This window comes from Carcharodon carcharias, chromosome 7 (assembly GCF_017639515.1).
Source record: "Carcharodon carcharias isolate sCarCar2 chromosome 7, sCarCar2.pri, whole genome shotgun sequence".
Lineage (NCBI taxonomy): Eukaryota > Metazoa > Chordata > Chondrichthyes > Lamniformes > Lamnidae > Carcharodon > Carcharodon carcharias.
The window spans coordinates 105,064,326-105,087,545 of record NC_054473.1 but is presented as its reverse complement, the minus strand read 5'-3'; the positions used below and the strand labels follow the sequence as shown (position 1 = coordinate 105,087,545).

At 44.6% G+C, this 23,220-nt stretch overlaps 1 protein-coding gene across 1 annotated transcript in view; it reads right to left on the bottom strand.

The window, feature by feature from the left end:
* LOC121280026 (putative sodium-coupled neutral amino acid transporter 8) overlaps window positions 1-23,220 on the bottom strand; it is a 194,453-nt gene that overhangs the window by 6,147 nt on the left and 165,086 nt on the right. Inside the window, exons 5-8 of the mRNA XM_041191654.1 lie at window positions 16,456-16,513; window positions 9,049-9,163; window positions 6,093-6,240; window positions 1,211-1,410 (exon numbers count right to left, since the gene is read on the bottom strand). Coding sequence (XP_041047588.1) covers window positions 1,211-1,410; window positions 6,093-6,240; window positions 9,049-9,163; window positions 16,456-16,513 — 521 coding nt within the window. The remainder of the gene's footprint in view (window positions 1-1,210; window positions 1,411-6,092; window positions 6,241-9,048; window positions 9,164-16,455; window positions 16,514-23,220) is intronic.

Here is a 23,220-nt window from a genome sequence, read left to right as displayed (position 1 = left end):
CGCCTCAGTGCTTTGGGACTTGTCCCAGTTAAAATAATCACAGAAAGGCCCTCCAGCCCTCACTCCTCACACCTGCTAACATTCCAAAGATACCCCATGCATCATCCATGCCACCTCATTTCCCCTATGCCAAGCTATGGCACTTCCATGCCCATTGACGCATTGTACACTTTCTAGAATTAATTAACCCTATAATGTATAATGGGGTGTGTAAAAAAAACTTTGAAAAAACAAATCCACTCATAACATTCTCCTATGTTGAAAACAAAGTCTTCACTACAAGCTAATAAAAGTGTCAATCATCTATGACCCTTTAAAGTATCAATAACAAAAATGACAAACCCATGAAACCACTTAACTTGTATAAACAAACATTGTGGAATAGCAGATATCAGAAAGCCAGAGCTGTCAATCAAAACATGTATTCTCTGTTTCAGCAGCTGTTTCAGCAAACCTAATGGATGTCTGGGCTTTCAGGCAAACTTCTTTATGCATGCTTGGCTGAGAACCCAGACAACTATTAGAGTAGTAAAACACCTGCTCCACAGAGGAAACATTGTTTGATTGACAGCTCAGGTCCTCTGATCTCTGCTGTCAATTTCACAATGTTAGTTTATACAATGTTAAGTGGTTTCAAGGGTTTGTAGTTTTTGTTATTGATACTTAAAGGGTCTCGATGACTGACATTTTTATTAGCTTGAAGTAAAATGACTTTTTTCAGTATAGAAGAAAGTTAAGAATGAAATATCTTTCTCACCCAGTGAAATTCCAGGCCAAAGTGTTGCTGAGAGGCTCACTCTGTGCATTATGCATTTGTGTTTGATGCTGACATGAAGTCAGAAGAGAACACTGGCTGGAAAGTGGCTGAATATTGGCTGAGTGGAGGACTGAAATACGGCTGTGATGCCTCTCCTGGCTTAATATCCTGCTGCACTAACCAGGTTAACAAATGAAAATGGGCAATTGTTTTTTTACTAGGAGGGGGGTTTACTGACACCCATGCATCCTAGGAAGGTTTAGCATGTTATAGAGAGCAAGAGGGGTAGGGCACTGATGAAACAAGATGGGGAAAAAATGGGGAAATTATCCTTTATGGGGATTGATGCCCCTCAGGATTATGAGCAAGGAATAGAGTCACTCTCATACAAGGATGGTTCTAATCCCTGAGTCATAATTATCTCCCCCACGTACATTAAGGAACTGGCTGTACCTGGGAATATGAAAATGAAGAATGCACTGATGCCTCCAATGAGACTGATGACCTCACTGATGTCTGGAACAAACAGCGCTATCCCCATGGTGACCAGGACCCAGCAGGTTGTCAGCAACACTCTCAATCTCCTCTCGTAAGCTGATGTGAGCACCACATTCTGAGGCCGATGCTTTACACACAGATCCTGAATCACAGACCTAGGGAAGATATATATATAGAGAGAGAAAGAGTGTGACATGACAGTGGGTTTAAACTGATTGTCTTGATACACTAACCTGTGCAGCTGTATTCTAACATACTTTCAGTGTGGGGCCAAGTGTTCATGAGAGTGGATAATCTGTCCTTCCTTGAAGTTTGTTACTACTCCTCATTCTGTACTCCATATATGAGGTTGTATCAGCTGCAGACCATTAAATTATAAGCCGTACACCCAAGTCCAGGTCATTAATATATATCAAAAGGAGAAGTGGTCTGAATACTGACCCCTGGGGAATGCAAAACCAACTCTTCAATTCCAGATTCTTTAACACTTAATGCAAGTTGGCAGACTGCCATGGCACAGTTACTAGTCCAGTAACATACTGGCTACACCAGTGGACCCACAATTACTTGCTTGTTACTTTAATTGACCCTAAAGTCTTTTACCTCTTTCTCATACATGGTTAGTTAAAGCGATCCCATTAGTGATATAACTCCCGGCAGTTTGAAAACAACCATTCCCCACAACCCTCCCTTTTGTGTCCCTGAACCAATTTTGCCTCCATGCTGTCACTTTAATTTCTTAGTTTTTAATTTTTACTAGCAATTATCTAATGTGGTTTGAAAACGGATAATGCTAGAAATGGAAGCATCTGTGGAGAGAAAAGCAGAGTTAATGTTTTGGGTCACTGACTTTTCAGTGGAATGAATTCGAAGTGTAATAGGTTTTGAAAATGTGAGAAGGTGGAAGGTGAGAAAAAGAGCAAAAGGGAAGGTCATTGACAGGGTGGAGGGCAGGACAGGTTAAACGAGGAAAGTACTCACGGTGCAGGATCGCAGTGAGTGGGAATGGGACAAGTAAAGAAACAAATGATGGGTCTAGAGGAGATGTGAATGGCAGAATGACAGCTGTTGTCCAAAAACAAGGAAAGGAAAAGAGAAGAAAAAGAGAAAAAAACAAACCAGCAAAGAAAAAGGAAACAAAATGGGTTCAAGGTTATAATCTAACATTGTGCAACAATATATTGTATCCAGAAGGCTGTAAAGTGCTCAGTCGACAGATGAAGTTCTGTTCCTCAAGTTTGTGCTGAGCTTCATTGGAACACTGCAGATTGAGGACAGAAAGGTCAGAGTGTGTGCAAAGTGCAGAATTAAAAAGACAGGCAATTAGAAGCTTACAGACTGAGCAGCAATGTTCCACAAAGTGGTCACCAAGCCTGTGTTTGACAGCCCCACTGCAGAAGAGACGGCATTATGAGCAGCGAACACAGGAAACTAAACTGAACGAAGCACAAGTTTTACCTGTGTTTGGGATCTTGCAACTTGAGAAGGGAGGAGGCTAAAGGATGGGCCTTACATCTCCTGGACTTGCATAGGAAAGTGCCATGGGAAAGGAGGTGTTGGAGGTGAGTTGGGAGTGGGCCAGGGTATCATGGAGGGAATGGTTCCTTTGGAATGCTGAAATGGGAAGGGAAGGGAAGGGAAGATTTGTTTTGTGGTCACATCATGCTGGAAGTAGCAGAAATGGCAGATGATGATCCGCTGGTGGAGTAGAAGGTGAGGACAAAGGGAATCCTATATTGGTTCAGGGAGGGTAAGGGTAAGGGGCGAGAGCAGCAGCGTGTGAAATGGAATGGATGTGATTGAGGGCCCAGTCAGTCATTGTGGAGACGATTGCTCAGTTGAGGAAAAAGGAAGCTATATTGTAACTGCTGGTGTGGAAGGTTGCATCATCTGGACAGATGTGAGGGAAACAAAGGAACCGGGTGAATCGAATAGGGTCCTTACATGAAGCAGGGTATGAGGCTGTAGGAGTCATTGGGCTTATGATGAATATTAGTTAATAGCCTATCCCTAGAAGTGGAGGCAGAGAGGTCAAGGAAGGGAATGGAAGAGTTGGAGATGGAACGTGCAAAGACAAGAGAAGGGTGGAAATTGTGAGCAAAGTTGAATATATTTTCCACTTCAGGTTAAGAGCAGGAGACAGCACCAATACAGTTATCAATGTACTAGATACAGAGATATGGGAGAGTGCCTGAATAGGACCTGAACAAGGAATGTAGTGGTAGTAGGGGACAATTTAGAGGGAGGTTAACACTGTTCTCTGTAGCATAGAGAGGCAATCCAGGCGGCTTTGTTGCCTGCCCGGTGCCAGGGTTTGAGGCATCTGCTCAGGGCTGGAGAGGGACTTGCAGTGGGAGGGGGAGGATCCAGTGGTCATGGTCCATTTGGGTACCAATGACAAAGGCAGGATGAGGAAGGAGGCTCTGCATAGTCAGTGTGACGAGCTGGGCACCAAATTAAGAAGCAGAACCTCAAAGGTTATAATTTCTGGATTAGTCCCTGAGCCACATGTAAACTGGCATAGGACAAATAAGATTAGAGAAGTGAATGCGTGGCTCAAAGGCTGGTGTGGGAGAAGTGGGTTCTAGTTTTTGGGACACTGGCATCAGTATTGGGGAAAGTGGTATCTGTACCGTTGGGATGGTCTACACCTGAATCATGCTATGGTGCAGTCAGGACACCACCTCATGAGCCGCCTAACCAGGGAAGTAGAGTGTGTCTTAAACTGAATAGCAGGGGCAAGGGATCAAATTTGGGAATGTGTGGTAAACTAAAGAGTAGAGACAAGGCAAGAGAGACAGGTATTAATATGGGAAGCGATAAACAGACTGTGACAGGAAGGGACAGAGTACAAATCTAAGAGTAAATCAGCAGATAAGGCTAGATATTACAAAAATAATAAAAGGGCAAAACTAAAGGCTCTGTATCTAAACACACATAGCATTTGAAACAAAACTGATGAACTGATAGCTCAAATAGAAATAAATAAATACAGTCTGATAGCCATAACAGAGACATGGCTGCAGGATGGCATAGATTGGGATCTGAACATTGAAGGGTACATGACATTTAGGAAGGACAGGGAGTTAGGATAAGGTGAAGAGGTGGCTTTGTTAATTAATAATGGCATTAGTACAGTAGAGAGGGATGACCTAAGTTCAGGAAACCAAGGTGTAGAAGTGTTTTGGGTTGAGATGAGGAATGATAAAGGCAAGAAGTCACTTGTGGGAGTGGTGTGCAGGAACCCTAATTGTAACTACACAGTAGGTCAGGGTATAAAAGAAGAGACAACGGGAGCTTGCCAGAAAGGTGCAGCAATAATCATTGGAGATTTTAATCTACATTTGTACTGGAGAAATCAGATGGGCAAAGGTAACATTGATAAAGAGTTCATAGACTGTTTTCAGGAGAGTTTCTTAGAACAGCATGTTCTGGATCCAACCAGAGAGCAGGCTACACTAGGCCAGGTATTGAGCAATGAGATAGGATTAATTGAAAACCTCCTAATGAGGCCATCCCAAGTAGCTGTGATCACAATATGATTGATTTTTTCATTCATTCTGAGGGAGAAATGAGTGTGTCCAAGACTTGTACTTTAAGCTTTTATAAGGGCAATTATGAGGGCATGAAAGCAGAGCTAGCTCAAGTGAACTGGCAAATGAGGTTAAGGGATAGGTCAATAAAAGTTCAGTGGCAGATGTTTAAAGAAATATTTCAGAATATGCAGAATATATACATTCCAATGAGAAAGAAAAATTCCAAGGGGAGGGCTCAACATCCATGCTTGCCTAAAAATGTTAAAGACAGTATCAAACTTAAAGAAAAAGCATATAATTATGCAGACAGATGGCGGGTCAGAAGATTGGAAATAATATAAAGAACAGGAAAAAATGACAAAATGAGATTCATAAGGAGGGAAAAATTAGATTATGAGAGAAAGCAAGTGCAAAATATAAAGGCAGATAGTAAGGGTTTTGATAGATATTTAAATAATAAAAACGCTAACAAAGTGAGCGTTGTTCCTACAAGGAGCTTGTCTGAGGAATTGATAATGGAAAGTAGGGAGATGGTGGATAAATTAAACAGATATTTTGCTTTGGTCTTCATTATAGAGACACAGGTAACATCCCAGAAATAGCTGTAAATCAGGAAAAGGGAGGGAGGAATTCGGGAAAATTACAATCATCAGGGAAGTCGTATTGGGGAAATTGTTGGGGCTGCGGGCTGACCAATGCCCAGGTCTGGACAGACTTCACCCTAAGGCCTTGAAAGAAGTGGCTAGTGAGATAGTAAACACCTTTTATTTGGAGGAGGTGAGTGGAGCTGATGGGGAAGTTGTTCAAGCTGAGGACAAGCTCAGCCAGGCTGGGGAGTGATGGTGGTTGGAGACTGGTTGGGCCTCTGTTCACGGAAGGTGCGGAGCTCTCAGACCATGCTGGTGGGGATGGAGGGGTAGAGATTGATCACCCATAGTGAAAAGCTCTCCATCCCCAAAGCAAAAGACCATTACTGGGAAGCACATCAGCAAAGGGCAAAAACTGTCATCAAAGGTTACATGGTCAAGTAGCGGAACACCCTTAATGCCCTATTCTCAATGTGCAAGCTCTTGCCATTGGCCCCATGAAAAGTGCCCTCCTCATTACAAAGGACTGCTAGAGAGGGAATGCCCACCTGTAGTGAGCCTGGTGCCCAGAGAGGGCAATAGGCAGCTGGAGGCACTGCCGCTCCTGCATCGCTCCCTGTCTCTTCACCATAGAGATCTGCCACTTCCCAATTAATTATCACACAATCATCCTCAGTGAGATAAGTGAATAGAGTTTAGAAAACCTCAACGTACCTCCCCAAATGGAGTATTATGGGATAGATGGTGATGATGGAAATCCCAAAGAGCAGCCTCCCTATTATTATGAGCACCTCATTATCTGGATATGACATTAGGACATCTGCTTCCACATCCATACCAAATGTTAAGTATCCATACATTCCTGAAATACACCACAGCAGTTGTTTGGTTAACAGATTTGTTTTCCTTTTTTTAAGTAAGAGAATGTAAGCTCAGCCCTAGATTTTATAGACCGCAACACCCCCCAGCATACAGGGCATGTGACCAGGAACTGGCAGCATGCCCACAGATCCCTGACTCAACAGAAAATGGTCGCCATTTAAACACAGCTCTCTAACTCTTACTGTTGGCTCTCATTGATGTGCTGTCTTGATGAAGCATGTGGAATGGATAACCTGTGATGGGTTCAGTTAATACTCAATGGTGCAGCACAGTACTGGAGTCAGCTAATCTAACCTCCCCTCCCCCTCCAACCCCTTGACAGGAATAAAGGATTGCGTGTCCATGGTGGATTATAGTGGTTCATTCAAAAGAGTGACCTGCAGTACTGCGGCCAAGCGGCATGTCCAGAATAAGAACCCCAAATCTACTCAAGTGGTTTATGGATAAACCGTATTAATGGGGGTAAAAGTACATCCAGTTTACTGACTGGAAAAACACAATATGGGATGAGTTGGTATCAGTCCTAATGTTCATGGGGATGTGCCCATGGCACAAGTTGCCTCTGGGTTCACGCTCAATTGCCAAACTCACCCAGAGGGATGACAGAATGGCTGCAAAAGACAGCAGGATGATTCCAAATTGATAAGGTAAGGATTTCCTTGCTGGAAATATAAATCGCCATTTGACTTGAGGAAGGAAGTCACTCACACAAGCGATAAATGAGACTTCAACATAAGGGCAGAGGTGGGGGAGGTGGATTATTCCATTGGTAAGAAACAGATCCTCAGGAGTGGAAAAAGGTAGATTCCAATGAGAGGGGAGAGCAAGATTCAGGAGAAAGGAGGAGGTCAGGACCTGAGCTGAGAGCTCCACATGGAGGCAGAGGGAAGATCTTACAGGGTCACACCTTCCAGTCTGCACTTCCTTTGTAGAAACTCTAACTCCTGCCACCGACTGGATGCAGCAGGAACAGTTACACTTGCGCACTCGACCCACACTGTGGCCACTGGCGCACGCATAACTGTCCCTGACACTGGTGGGCAGGTTAGAACTTCTCTATATCTGAATTACTAAATGAGACCCAGCTTTGTAAAGTTGCCCACTTATGTCACCATTCAATCAGTGCAGGCACTGTGATTGTAATGGACCTATTATTAAAGCTCTGCAATTATATTAAGGTAGAGAAATGGCTGCACCCTCAGAGAGGTCAAAATCCTCACATAGGGCACCAATTAACTTGCTGTAATCCATAATAAACGATAAAAATAAACAAATGAGTTTATTTAAATGTTATTCCCTGCCCACTCCCTCCCAGCATGTTAAGGCTTTGTGCAGTGAGACCCTAGTTCAAGTTGGATGATAATTGGACTCTTAAATCGCAATGGCATTGTTTTGAATCCAGCATGGGGTAATAAATTTCTTGAATGTTTTATTCAAAAGTCTTTATTTTTGGTTTTTACCAAAACATATTACAATCAATTCTGCACACTCTGAGCTCAATGCTGGTTGAATCTCATTTATTAAAATTTCCTGATTATATATCATTCACTGAATAGTCAGAAGTGTAGTTTAGAGAGGGAGCAATAGATAAATGATAGGTAGGGCACAGGGATCATAGCATCATAAGGTTTAGGCTGGCTAACTGCACAATTTTGGTCTCTGTATCTAAGGAAGGGTATATTTGCATTGGAGGCAGTACAGCAAAGGTTCACTAAGCTGGCCTCTAGATGAGAAGGCTGTCCTATGATGAGAGGCTGAGTAAATTGGGTCTATATTCTGGAGTTTAGGAGAATGAGAGATGACGACGCTGCAACATACAACTTTATTAAGGGGATTGACAGGAGAGACACTGAGAGATATTTTCCTCTGGCTGGGGAATCAAGAACGCGGGGGCACAGTCTCTAGAATAAGGGGCTAATCATTTAGGACTGACATGAGGAGAAACTTCTTCACTCAAGGGGTTGTGAATTTTTGGAATTCACTACCCTAGATGGTTGTGGTGCTCAATAAATTTAACACTGGGATAGACAGATTTTTGGTCTCTCAGGAACTTGAGGGATATGGAGAGCTGGGGGGAAGTGAAGTTGAGGTAGAGGATTGGTCATGATTGTATTGAATGGTGGAGCAGGCTTGCATGGTCTACTCCACCATTACCATCACTGTCATTGTCAGTGGCACCATCACTCTCACCGTTACCATCACCATGGGCATTACATTCGCCAACAACACTAACACCACTTTCAACTTCACCATCACCTGTATTTACGACCAGCACCTTCATTCTCGCTAAACTACACTCACTCATCCTCTACATCACCATCATCATTATCCATACTGTCACCATGATAAGTAGGGCAAAACTGTCCATTCGGGTTAGGGGCTCCGGGGGTATGACCAATGTTTACATTAACTCTTTGATACATCAGCCTTGTGATCATTCCTTATATGGATGTCAGCAAGCTACTCCCCTATGAGGTGCATCACTGACATGCTTGACCCTGTCTTTACCTGGAGACCACTTTGCAGCAGAGTCTATGGGCCGTGATCTCGGGCAGAATTTTGGCTGATTGTTTTCCCCTCTAAAACCAAGAGTTCATTCCAACTCCACTGTCATTACGATTCACCAGGGGGCCTAACATATTCTGCTCTGGGAGACTCTGGATCATCCTGAGTTGTCCATTTACCCATTGAACTATCAAGGAGCCTAGTCCATGTTTCTTCAGATGTGATAATCTGCTGCGCTTGGATAAAGTGAAGGTGCAGTGTTTTGTCGTTAACTTCTGATTACCTGTAATAGAGTAAATGAGGAGGCATGCGATCATGGAGAGCACAGAGATGAGGGTCCAGTGGGATAGTTTCCTGTTCTGCATGCTGCTATAGATTGCGACGCTAGCCTCATGACACTGGAACACAGACACAGCAATGTAGGTCAACACACTGAGAATAGACAGCCATTTCCTCCATATTGGCCTGTCAGACCTCCCAATCAGAAACACTCACCTCGGTAACAAATAGTGACCTCACTAACCAATAAATCCCATTACATTCTGTGGGATTGGTATCCAGGAGTGGGAAGGGCAGAAATAACTTGCATTTATATAACGCCTTTTACCGCCTCAGGCTGTCCTAAAGAGTTTTTTATGCCCGTGACATACTTTTGAAGTGTAGTTGCTGTTGTAATATAGGAAACACATAAGCCATAGTGCAAACAGCGAGCTGCCACAAATAGCAATATGATAATGACCAGGTTATCTCTCTTTGATGACGTTTCTTGAGGAATAAATCTTGGTTAGGACATTGAGGAGAATGACCCACTCTAATTTTTTAGATAGTGCAATGGGGTTTTCAGCACCTATCTGGGAAGGCAGATGGCTAATTGGTAAATGGCACCTACCAATGGTTCAGCACTCAGTGCCGCACGCAAGTGTCAGCCTAAATAATGTGCTCAAGCCTCTGGAGTGGGGCTTGATCACATGATCTACCGACTCGGAGGAGAGAATGCTACCACAGAGCTACAGATAAAAGAATGCAAATGTAGGTACCAAAGCAGGTAAAAACTTTTGTACCAGTCAGCACACAGTCCATGAAAGTATAGGAGGAAGGATGGTTTTGAAGTACAAATGAACTGTTGGAACTATCTCTGGGATAACTACAGGCTCTCTCAGACATTTAACATTACCAGCAGAGATCACTGTCCATTCTACCACTCAGATGGCCCCAATCTCAACCAGATAGCATCAATCTCAACGAGATAGCACCAATCTTAATCAGATGACCCCAATATCAATCAGATTATTCCACTCTCAATCAGATGCTCCTGCTTTTCCACCTCAGGGACTTCTGAGGGAGGACAGGCAAAAAGGAAAAGAAGGTAGTGTTGAGCTGGTAATAAGTGGTGGGATCAGTACATTAGTAAGGGAGGATCTCAGATCGGAAGAACAATGTGTGGAATCTGTTTGGGTGGAGCTAAGAAACAGCAAGGGGCAGCAAACATTGGTAGGAGTTGTTTATAGGCCACCAAACAGTAGTGGTAGTGTGGGGCATGGTATTAATCAGGAGATTAAAGAAGCATGTAACATGGGTAATACAGTAATCATGGGTGACTTCAATCTACATATAGACTGGGTAAACTTAATGAGAATTACCTGGAAAAACTCAGCAGGTCTGGCAGCATCGGCAGGGAAGAATAGAGTTGACGTTTCGAGTCCTCATGACCCTTCAACAGAACTGTTCTCTGCAGTCACCACCAGCGTGAAACAGTTTGCGGAAAGTGTCCTCTGCAGTCACTGGCGCGGGAAGCAGTCTAGGGACAGCATCCTCTGCAGTCACTGTCACCGGGAAGCAGTCTGGGAAGAGCACCCTATGCAGTCCCCGTCACCGTGAAACAGTCTGGGAAGAGCGCCCTCTGCAGTCACTGTCGCCGAGTGAGAAAAACAAAGAGTGACATCACAGGAAAACCGTAAGTTCATTAATTGGTAAGTAACTGCTAGTTTGAACTACCAATTCTAAGTTGATTTCAGATTAACAGTGACTAGTGGGGCCCAGGATTGGTGTCCTAATATTCAGCTTCAACTCAGCAGAGAAAGTGAGTTCCAGTTGATTTTAAAAAATGTATTTTGAATCTCTATTCTAACTTGCTTTCAGATTAAAGGTAAATAGGGGAAATATTTTACAGATTGATAAACTAAAGACCAGTAGGAAATTTAAAAACAAATTGAAAAACTAATTAAATGAAATAGAGATGCAGGGCCAGGCGATGTGTTGTAGCTGCATGATGTGGTTCTTAGTGATCACATCTGTAGCAAATGTTGATTGCTCAAGGAACTCGAGCTCAGAGTTGATGAGCTGGAGTCTGAGCTTTGGACGCTGCGACACTTCAGGGAGAGGGAGAGTTAGCTAGACGCTGTGTTTCAGGAGACAGTCATACCCCTTCGATGAACTACCTTAAATACGTCCAGTGGCCAGGGACAGGAGGGTTGACTATGAATGAGGCAGGTAGAGGGATCCAGGATGTAGCACTGCAGGAGCCTCAGCCCTTGCCCTTAGGTTTGAGATTCTTGCTCCCTGTATGGACGAGAGAACGGACTGTAGAGAGGATGAGCAAACTGACCATAGCACTGTGGTATAGGGAACCAATCAAGTGGGTGGAGAAATGAGAAATATAGCTGTAATCGGGGACAGTATAGTTAGGGGAATAGATACTGTTCTCTGTAGCCAGGATTGAGAGTCCTGAAGGCCGTGTTGCCTACCTGGTGCCAGGGTTAAGGATATCTCATCTCTGCTGCAGTGGAGCTTGGAGTGGGAGGGGAAAGATCGAGGTGTCGTGGTCCAAGTAGGTACCAACAATATAGGTAGAATGAGGAAAGAGGTTCTGCTGAAGGAATGCGAGCAGATAGGGGCTAAATTAAAAAGCAGAACCAAAAAGGTAATAATCTCCAGATTACCACCTAAGCCACAAGCTAATTGGCACAGGGTCAATAAGATTAAAGAGGTAAGTGCGTGGCTGAAAGATTGGTGTGGGAGAAATGGGTTCGAATTCATGGGACATTGGCACCAGTACTGGGGAAAAAGGGAGCTATTCTGTTTGGACGGGCTCCACTTGGATCATGCTCGGACCAGTGTCCTGGCAAATTGCATAACTAGGGTTGTAGATAGGGCTTTAAACTAAATGTTGGGGGAGTGTTCAATTGGATGGAAAAATAAAAAATCAAAGTGTAAGGGGAGGGTAAGAGCACAGGTTAGTGACAAGGCTGATTGTTACTAAAAAGTGAAAGGAAGGGACAGGGTGTGTGAACGCCATATTGCACCAAAGAATCATATAAGTGTAGGGAAAATTGACAATAGGGCAAACTTAAAGGCTTTGTATCTGAATGCGCATAGCATTTGTAATAAAACTAATGAGTTAACAGCACAAATAGAGATAAAAAGGTATGATTTGGTGGCGATTACTGAGACGTGGTTACAGGGAGAACAGGTTTAGGAGTTGAATATCCAAGGGTACCCAATGCTTCGGAAGGATAGGCAGGAAGGAGAAGGAGGTGGTGTAGCTTTGTTAGTAAAGGAAGAGATCAGTGCTATAGTGAGGAATGATATAGGCACTGAAGAGCAAGATGTAGAGTCAGTCTGGGTAGAAATAAGAAACAGCAAGGGAAAGAAGTCCCTGGTGGGAGTAATCTATAAGTCCCCAAACAGTAATTTAGCAGTAGGGCACAGTATAAACCAGGAAATACTGGGAGCATGTAAGAAAGGCACGGCAATAATCATGGGTAATTTTAATATGCATATGGACTGGACTAATCAAATTGGCAAGGGTAGACTCGAGGGAGAGTTCATAGAGTGTATTAGAGATTGTTTCTTGGAGCAATATGTTTTGGTACCAATCAGGGAGTAGGCTATTCTGGATTTGGTTTTGTGTAATGAAATGGGATTATTTAATGATTTCATAGTAAAGGATCCTCTAGGGAAGAGTGATCATAGCATGCTAGAATTTCAAGTTCTGTTTGAGAGCGAGAAACTTGAGTCTCACACTAATGTTCTGGAGTTAAACAAAGGTAACTACATAGGCATGACAGCAGTTTTGGCCTTAGTGGACTGGGCAGGAAGACTACAAGATAGGACAGCTGATGAACAGTGGTAGATATTTAAGGAGATATTCAATTCTTCCCAAGTAAAATATATTCCAAAGAGGAAGAAAGATGGTAAGAGGTGATAAAAAGCATCCATGGCTAAGAAAGGAAGTTAAAGATAACTTAAAAGCAAAAACTAAGGCCAGTGGCACGCTGGAAGGTTGGGGATCTTTTAAAGATCAGCAAAGGGCTACTAAAAAAATAATAAAAAGAGCAAAGGTAAATTATGAAAGAAAACTAGTGCAAAATGTAAAAGCTGATAGCAAAAGCTTCTACAAGTATATAAAAGGAAAGAGAGCGGCTAATGTAAATGTTGGTCCCTTGAAAGATGAGACTGGGGAGTTGATAATGGGGAACACAGAAATGGCAGAGACACTTAATCAATATTTTGCCTCAGTTTTCACAGTGGAGGACACTAGTACCAACCCAATAATAACAGGTAGAGCAGAGGGTACAGAAAAGGAGGAACTTAGGACAATCACCATAACTAGAGAAAAAGTACTGAGCAAATCATTGGGATTAAAAGGTGACAAGTCCCCAGGACCTGATGGCCTACATCCCAGGATCTTAAAGGAAGTGGCAGCAGAGATAGTGGATGCATTGGCTATAATATTCCAAAATTCCCTGGATTCTGCAAAGGTTCCAGTGGATTGGAAAAATGCTAATATAACGCCCTTATTCAAAAAGGGGGGGAGGCAGAAAGTAGGAAACTGTAGGCCAGTTAGTTTAATATCTGTCGTTGGGAAATTGTTGGAATCCATAATTAAGGAAGTTGTAATGGGGCATTTGGAAAGTCAAAATGCAATCCATCAGGGTCAGCATGGTTTTTATGAAGAGTAAATCATGTTTGACGAATTTGCTAGTTATTTGAAGATGTCACAAGCAAGGTGGACAATGGGGATCCTGCAGATTTAGTATATCTGGACTTCCAGAAGGCCTTTGATAAGATGCCACACAAAAGGTTAATAAACAAGAGAAGATCACATGGAGTTGGGGTAATATATTAGCTTGGATAGAGGATTGGCTAACCAACAGAAAGCAGAGACTTGGGATAAATGGGTCTTTTTCTGGATGGCAAGCTGTAACTAGCAGGGTGCCACAGGGTTCGGTCCTTGAGCCCCAACTATTTACAATCTATGTTTATGACTTGGATTCATGGATAGAAAGTACTATAGCTAAATTTGCAGATGGCACCAAAATGGGTGGGAAAGTAAGTTGCAATGAAGAATTAAGAAATTTACAAATGGATATGGACAGGTTAGGTGAATGAGCCAAAATTTGGCAGATGGAGTTTAACGTGGATAAGTGTGAGGTTATCCATTTTGGTCGGAAGAATAAAAAGACGACTTATTCTTCAAATGGAGAGAAACTTCAGAATGCGTCAGTGCAGAGGGATCTGGGTGTCCTCGTGCATGAATTGCTGAAAGCTAGTATGCAGGTACAGCAGGTAATAAGGAAGGCAAATGGAATTTTGGCATTTATTGCAAAAGGAATAGAACATAAAAATAGGTAAGTGTTGTTGCAACTGTACAAGGCATTGGTGAGACCGCACCTGGAGTACTGTGCACAGTTTTGGTCCCCTTACATGGGGAAGGATGTAGTTGCATTGGAGGCGGTTCAGAGGAGGTTCACTAGATTGATTCCAGATATGTGGGGCTTGTCTTATGAGGAGAGGTTGAGCAGTTTAGGCCTATACTCGCTAGAGTTTAGAAGGACGAGAGGAGATCTAATTGAGGTATATAAGATGCTAAAGGGGATAGACAAAGTAGACGTAGAGCAGATGTTTCCCCTTGTGGGGCAATCTAGAATGAGAGGCCATAGTTTTAGGCTAAGGGGTGGTAGATTTAAATCAGAGATGAGGAGGAATTACTTTTCTCAAAGGGCCGTGAACCCATGGAATTCACTACCTCAGAATGCAGTGGATGCTGGGATGTTGAATAAATTTAAGGAGGAGATAGACAAATTTTTAATTAGTAATGGTTTGAAAGGTTATGGGGAGAGGTCGGGAAATTGGAGTTGAGGCGGAAGTGAGATCAGCCATGATTGTATTGAATGGTGGGGCAGGCTCGAGGGGCTGAATTGCCTACTCCTAAGGCATTACATGGTAGATGGAATATAATGTGGAAAAATGTGAGCTTATCCACTTTGGTAGGTGGAACAGGTGTGCAGAGTATTTCTTAAATGGTGAGAGATTTGAAAGTGTCAATGTACAAAGGGAACCAGGTGTCCTCATCAATAAGTCACTGAAAGCTAACATGCCGGTGCAGCAAGCAATTAGGGAGACTAATGTTATGTTGGCATTTACCGCAAGAGGATTTGAGTACAGGAGTAGCGTAATCTTGCTTCAATTGTATAGAAACTTGTTTAGACTGCACCTGGAGTACTGTATGCAGTTTTGGTCCCCTTATCTTAGGAAGGAAATTATTGCCATAGACGGAGTGCAACGAAGGTTCTCTGGACTTGTTCCAGGGATGGCGTGACTGTCTTATGGAGAGACGTTGGGGAAACTGGGCCTGTATTCTCTAGAGATTCGAAGAATGAGAGGTGATCTCATTGAAACCTACAAAATACTTAAAGGAACAGACAGGATAGATGCAGGTAAGATGTTTCCCCTGGCTGGCGAGTCTAGAAATAGGGGACACAATTTCAAAATAAGGGGGAAGACACTTAGGACCAAGATGAGATGAATTTGCTTCACTCAGAGGGGTGTGAATCTTTGGAATTCTCTAACCCAGGGGGCTGTGGAAGCTCAGTCATTGAGGATGTTTAAAGTAGAAATTGACAGATTTACTTAAAGGGATATGGGGAAAAGGCATTGAAGTGGATGATCAGCCATGGTCGTATTGAATGGCAGAGCGGGCTCGATGGGCTGAATGGCCTACTCCTGCTCCCATGTTCCTATGCTCCTATCTATCTAACACAACAGTGGCAACCGAATAGGATTAGTGGATATTTAGCACTGGCTAACTCTGTTAACAGATACATCCAACTACAAAAAAGGTTTTGAAAATACTTAGCAAGTGGATTTCTGCCAGGGTTCTCCCATTGGTTACTGTGACTTTGGGGGGAAAGGATTGAAATTCTGTCATCCACCCCTTATCCTCACCCCCCAACCCCCACCACACCCCTACCACAATCGCCCACCCTTCCCGCTCCAACCTCCTGTTTCCTGGGAGTTTTTTGCAATTACAGTTGCCAAATGGGAAGACCACCACCCCCACCAATTCCTGAGGAAATTCACCCACAATTAGGGGCACAGACAGTGGATTATCACTGGAAGTATGAATAATGAAATGAGAATTCTTTTGTGCACAGAGTGCAATTATAATGTGGAATTTTTAAATTCCAGTTAAGGAAGGTGCAGATGGTGAGCCATTTACCACACAGCTGGGTACAAAAGCCAGTCACTCTGGAAGTGGACTAGATCCTTGAGCCAAGGAGTTAATGTTATAGAGGGTGGAGAACCTGATTCCAGACTTATCGCAGCTGAGGCCAATTCTATGGGAGCATAATATATCAGAGATAGATAAAAACTTTCACCGGGATCCATCAGCCCACAGCTCTCTTACCTGGAATCCAAAGCAGATTGTTGGCACAACCGTGAACATGGCTGTCCATGAAGGAACACTGAGGGAATGAAACAAAATGGTGCTTAACATAAGTGCCTGGCAGGGAGAACATGGGACATGCAATATACATCTGCTGCCTTTTTACGTTAGGCACAATTACTCAGACCGTAAGCTGCAGTTTATCATAAAACCCACTATTAATGGACTCATTACACAGTTAGGATTATTGCAGAATCCTTTCTCTCTGTGGCTTTCTTGTTTTTTCTTGGCATGGTTTGGTGTGGATTTTGGGTTTATCGGAGCTGAGGAACATTGATGCCAGGAGAAGTACCATTGCCGAATAGGTTTCACCATTGGTTCATTGGGGAGCCCTCTCTTCACTGAGGCAGGAGCTTGTGTTACTAAAACTTTCTGTGGCTGACGTCGCCATACAGGCCAACTTAGAAAATCAGCAAACATTGACTTACTTCTCAGGTTAGACCACATCATGGAGTCCACCTTGACTGCCACATGTAAAAACAGCTAGCCCAGGGTTTATGTATCTTAAGCATTAGGGACACAAAATATCTCTTTCTTAGTAAATGAGGGAGATGAAAAGCCAAACAGAGAAGTACAAAGCAGCAGGTGAGTTTCTAACGCTCCTTCAGTAAACAACATCATGTTTGCATTTTGAAATGTGATACACTGGTTCATTTTTTACATGTTTGCACTTCAATTAATCGAGGTTTAATCAAAGTGACTGTTGGATTTTCAGCAGAACAAAGACTGTCACTTCCCCAGAATGTTATCGATCCAAATTCCCCTCCTTTTCATAGAGATGCTTTCTTCTCATCCAATTCCTCTTGTACTCCACCATTCCCCCTTCTCATCCAAGCGCTCTTCTACTCTACCATTTCCCCTTTTAATCTTCCATTCCTCTGTCATTCTTATGGCAACGTGGAGAACAAAAGCATGGACTCAACCTCAACTGGAGCATTGTGTCCAGTTCTGGGCACTGGACTATAGGAAGGACATGAAGGCATTAGCGAGGGTGCAATTTCCAGGGATAAGGAGCTTCAGTCATATGGAGAGATTGGAGAAGCTGTGGTTGTTTTCCTTGCAGAAGAGAAGATTGAGGGGAGATTTAATAGAGGTATTCTATTTATCCCTTCTTACACCATCATTCCTCTTTCACTCCATCATTCCCAGTCTCACTCCATCAGACCCCTCTCACTCCATCAGTCCCCTTCTAACTCCATCATTCCCCCCTCTCTCCATCATTCCCCCCTCTCTCCATCATTCCTCTTTCACTCCATCATTCCTCTTTCACTCCATCATTCCCTTCTCACTACATCATTCCGTTCTCACTCCATCATTCCCCCCTCACTCCATCATTCCCCCCCCCTCTATCATTCCTCTTTCACTCCATCAGTCCCTTCTCACTCCATCAGTCCCTTCTCACTCCATCATTCCCCCTCTCACTCCATCATTCCCCTCTCACTCCATCATTCCCCTTTCACTCCATCATTCCTGCTCTCATTCCATCATTCCCCTTTCACTCCATCATTTCCCTTTCACTTCATGATTCCCCCTCTCACTCCATCATTCCCCCTTCACTTCATGATTCCCCCTCTCACTCCATCATTCCCCTTTCACTCCATCATTCCCCCTCTCACTCCATCATTCCCCTTTCACTCCATCATTCCCCCTCTCACTCCATCATTCCCTTCTCACTCCATCATTCCCCCCTCACTCCATCATTCCCCCCTCACTCCATTATTCCTCTTTCACTCCATCATTCCCCCTCTCACTCCATCATTCCCCCTCTCACTCCATCATTCCCACTCTCACTCCATCATTCCCCCTCTCACTCCATCATTCCCCTTTAACTCCATCATTCCCCCTCTCATTCCATCATTCCCCTTTCACTCCATCATTTCCCTTTCACTTCATGATTCCCACTCTCACTCCATCATTCCCCTTTCACTTTATGATTTCCCCTCTCACTCCATCATTCCCCTCTCACTAGATCATTCTTCTTTCACTCCATCATTCCCCCTCTCACTCCATCATTCCCCTTTCACTCCATCATTCCCCTTTCACTCCATTATTCCTGCTCTCATTCCATCAGTCCCCTTTCACTCCATCATTTCCCTTTCACTTCATGATTCCCCCTCTCACTCCATCATTCCCCCTTCACTTCATGATTGCCCCTCTCACTCCATCATTCCTCTTTCACTCCATCATTCCCCCTCTCACTCCATCATTCCCCTTTCACTCCATCATTACCCCTCTCACTCCATCATTCCCTTCTCACTCCATCATTCCCCCCTCACTCCATCATTCCCCCCTCACTCCATCATTCCCCCCTCTCTCCATTATTCCTCTTTCACTCCATCATTCCCCCTCTCACTCCATCATTCCCCCCTCACTCCATCATTCCCACTCTCACTCCATCATTCCCCCTCTCACTCCATCATTCCCCTTTAACTCCATCATACCCCCTCTCATTCCATCATTCCCCTTTCACTCCATCATTTCCCTTTCACTTCATGATTCCCACTCTCACTCCATCATTCCCCTTTCACTTTATGATTTCCCCTCTCACTCCATCATTCCCCTCTCACTAGATCATTCTTCTTTCACTCCATCATCCCCCTCTCACTCCATCAATCCCCCTCTCACTCCATCATTCCCACTCACTCCATCATTCCCCCCTCTCTCCATCATTCCTCTTTCACTCCATCATTCCTCTTTCACCCCATCATTCGTACTCTCACTCCATCATTCCCCTCTCACTCCATCATTCCCCTTTCACTCCATCATTCCTGCTCTCATTCCATCATTCCCCTTTCACTCCATCATTTCCCTTTCACTTCATGATTCCCCCTCTCACTCCATCATTCCCCCTTCACTTCATGATTCCCCCTCTCACTCCATCATTCCCCTTTCACTCCATCATTCCCCCTCTCACTCCATCATTCCCCTTTCACTCCATCATTCCCCCTTTCACTCCATCATTCCCTTCTCACTCCATCATTCCCCCCTCACTCCATCATTCCCCCTCACTCCATCATTCCCCCCCTCTCCATTATTCCTCTTTCACTCCATCATTCCCCCTCTCACTCCATCATTCCCCTCTCACTCCATCATTCCCACTCTCACTCCATCATTCCCCCTCTCACTCCATCATTCCCCTTTAACTCCATCATTCCCCCTCTCATTCCATCATTCCCCTTTCACTCCATCATTTCAGTTTCACTTCATGATTCCCACTCTCACTCCATCATTCCCCTTTCACTTTATGATTTCCCCTCTCACTCCATCATTCCCCTCTCACTAGATCATTCTTCTTTCACTCCATCATCCCCCTCTCACTCCATCAATCCCCCTCTCACTCCATCATTCCCACTCACTCCATCATTCCCCCCTCTCTCCATCATTCCTCTTTCACTCCATCATTCCTCTTTCACCCCATCATTCGTCCTCTCACTCCATCATTCCCCTCTCACTCCATCATTCCCCCTCTCACTCCATCATTTCCCTCTCACTCCATCATCCCCCCTCACTCCATCTTCCCCTCACACTGCATCATTTACCTCTCGCACCATCATTCTCCCTCTCACTCCATCATTCCCCTTTCATTTCATGGTTCCCCCTCTCACTCCATCATTTCCCTCTCATTCCATCATCCCCACTCACTCCATCTTCCCCTCTCACTCCATCATTCCTGTCTCACTCCATTATTCCCCTTTCACTTCATGATTCTCCCTCTCACTCCAACATTCCTCTTTCACTCCATCATCCCCCTCGCACTCCATCATTCCCCCCTCTCTCCATCATTCCTCTTTCACCCCATCATTCCCCTCTCACTCCATCATTCCCCCTTTCAGTCCATCATTTCCCCCTCATTCCATCATTCCTCCTCTCACTCCATCATTCCCCCTCACGCATCATCCCCCCCTCATTCTATCATTCCCCCTTTTTCTCCATCATTCCCAGTCTCACTCCATCAGTCCCTCTCTCACTCCATCTGTCTCCCTCTAACTCCATCATTCCCCCCCTCCATCATTCCTCTTTCACTCCATCATTCCTCTTTCACTCCATCATTCCCTTTTCACTCCATCATTCCCTTCTCAATACATCATTCCGTTTTCACTCTATCATTCCCCCCTCACTCCATCATTCCCCCCTCACTCCATCTTCCCCTCTCACTCCATCATTCCTGTCTCACTCCATTATTCCCCTTTCACTTCATGATTCCCCCTCTCACTCCATCATTCCCCTCTCACTCCAACATTTCCCTCTCACTCCATCATTCCTCTTTCACTCCATCATCCCCCTCACACTCCATCATTCCCCTCTCTCTCCATCATTCCTCTTTCACCCCATCATTCCCCTCCCACTCCATCATTCCCCCTTTCACTCCATCATTTCCCCCTCATTCCATCATTCCTCCCCTCACTCCATCATTCCCCCTCACTCATCATGCCCCCCTCACTCTATCATTCCCCCTTTCACTCCGTCATTCCCAGTCTCACTCCATCAGTCCCTCTCTCACTCCATCTGTCTCCCTCTAACTCCATCATTCCCCTCCTCCATCATTCCTCTTTCACTCCATCATTCCTCTTTCACTCCATCATTCCCTTTTCACTCCATCATTCCCTTCTCACTACATCATTCCATTTTCACTCCATCATTCCCCCCTCACTCCATCATTCCCCCCTCTCTCTATCATTCCTCTTTCATTCCATCATTCCCTTCTCACTCCATCATTCCCCCTTTCACTCCATCATTCCCCCTCTCACTCCATCATTCCCCTTTCACTTCATGATTCCCCCTCTCAATCCATCATTCCCCTCTCACTCCAACATTTCCCTTTCACTTCATGATTCCCCCTCTCACTCCATCATTCCCCTTTCACTTCATGATTCCCCCTCTCACTCCATCATTCCCCTTTCACTTCATGATTCCCCCTCTCACTCCATCATTTCCCTTTCACTCCATCATTCCCCTTTCACTCCATCATTTCCCTTTCACTTCATGATTCCCCCCTCACTCCATCATTCCCCTTTCACTTCATGATTCCCCCTCTCACTCCATCATTCCCTTTTCACTTCATGATTCCCCCTCTCACTCCATCATTCCCCTTTCACTCCATCATTCCCCCTCTCACTCCATCATTCCCTTCTCACTCCATCATTCCCTCCTCACCCCATCATTCCCCCCTCTCTCCATCATTCCTCTTTCACTCCATCATTCCTTTCTCACTCCATCATTCCCCCTCTCACTCCATCATTCCCACTCTCACTCCATCATTCCCCTCTCACTCCATCATTCCCCTTTAACTCCATCATTCCCCCTCTCACTCCATCATTCCCCTTTCACTTTATGATTCCCCCTCTCACTCCATCATTTCCCTCTCACTCCATCATTGCTACTCACTCCAATTTCCCCTCTTACTCCAGCATTTCTCTCTCACTCCATCATTCCCCTCTCACTCCATCATTCCCCTTCACTAGATCATTCTTCTTTCACTCCATCATTCCCCTCTCAGTCCATCAATCCCCCTCTCACTCCATCATCCCCCCTCACTCCATCATTCCCCCCTCTCTCCATCATTCCTCTTTCACTCCATCATTCCTCTTTCACTCCATCATTCCTCTTTCACTCCATCATTCCCTTCTCATTCCATCATTCACCCCTCTCACTCCGTCATTACCCCCTCTCTCCATCATTCCTCTTTCACTCCATCATTCGTCCTCTCACTCCATCATTCCCCTCTCACTCCATCATTCCCCCTCTCATTCCATCATTCCCCTTTTACTCCATCATTCCCGTTTCACTGCATGATTCCCCCTCTCACTCCATCATTTCCCTCTCACGCCATCTTCCCCTCGCACTCCATCATTTCCCTCTCGCACCATCATTCTCCCTCTCACTCCATCATTCCCCTTTCACTTCATGATTCCCCCTTGCACTCCATCATTCCCCCCTCTCTCCATCATTCCTCTTTCACTCCCATTATTCCCCTCTCACTCCATCATTCCCCCTTTCACTCCATCATTTCCCCCTCATTCCATCATTCCTCCTCTCACTCCATCATTCCCCCTCACTCATCATCCTCCCTCACTCCATCATTCCCCCCTCACCCCATCATTCCCCCCTCTCTCCATCATTCCCCCTCTCACTCCATCATTCCCCCTCTCACTCCATCATTCCCCCTCTCACTCCATCATTCCCACTCTCACTCCATCATTCCCCTCTCACTCCATCATTCCCCTTTAACTCCATCATTCCCCCTCTCACTCCATCATTCCCCTTTCACTTTATGATTCCCCCTCTCACTCCATCATTTCCCTCTCACTCCATCATTGCTACTCACTCCAATTTCCCCTCTTACTCCAGCATTTCTCTCTCACTCCATCATTCCCCTCTCACTCCATCATTCCCCTTCACTAGATCATTCTTCTTTCACTCCATCATTCCCCTCTCAGTCCATCAATCCCCCTCTCACTCCATCATCCCCCCTCACTCCATCATTCCCCCCTCTCTCCATCATTCCTCTTTCACTCCATCATTCCTCTTTCACTCCATCATTCCTCTTTCACTCCATCATTCCCTTCTCATTCCATCATTCACCCCTCTCACTCCATCATTACCCCCTCTCTCCATCATTCCTCTTTCACTCCATCATTCGTCCTCTCACTCCATCATTCCCCTCTCACTCCATCATTCCCCCTCTCATTCCATCATTCCCCTTTTACTCCATCATTCCCGTTTCAC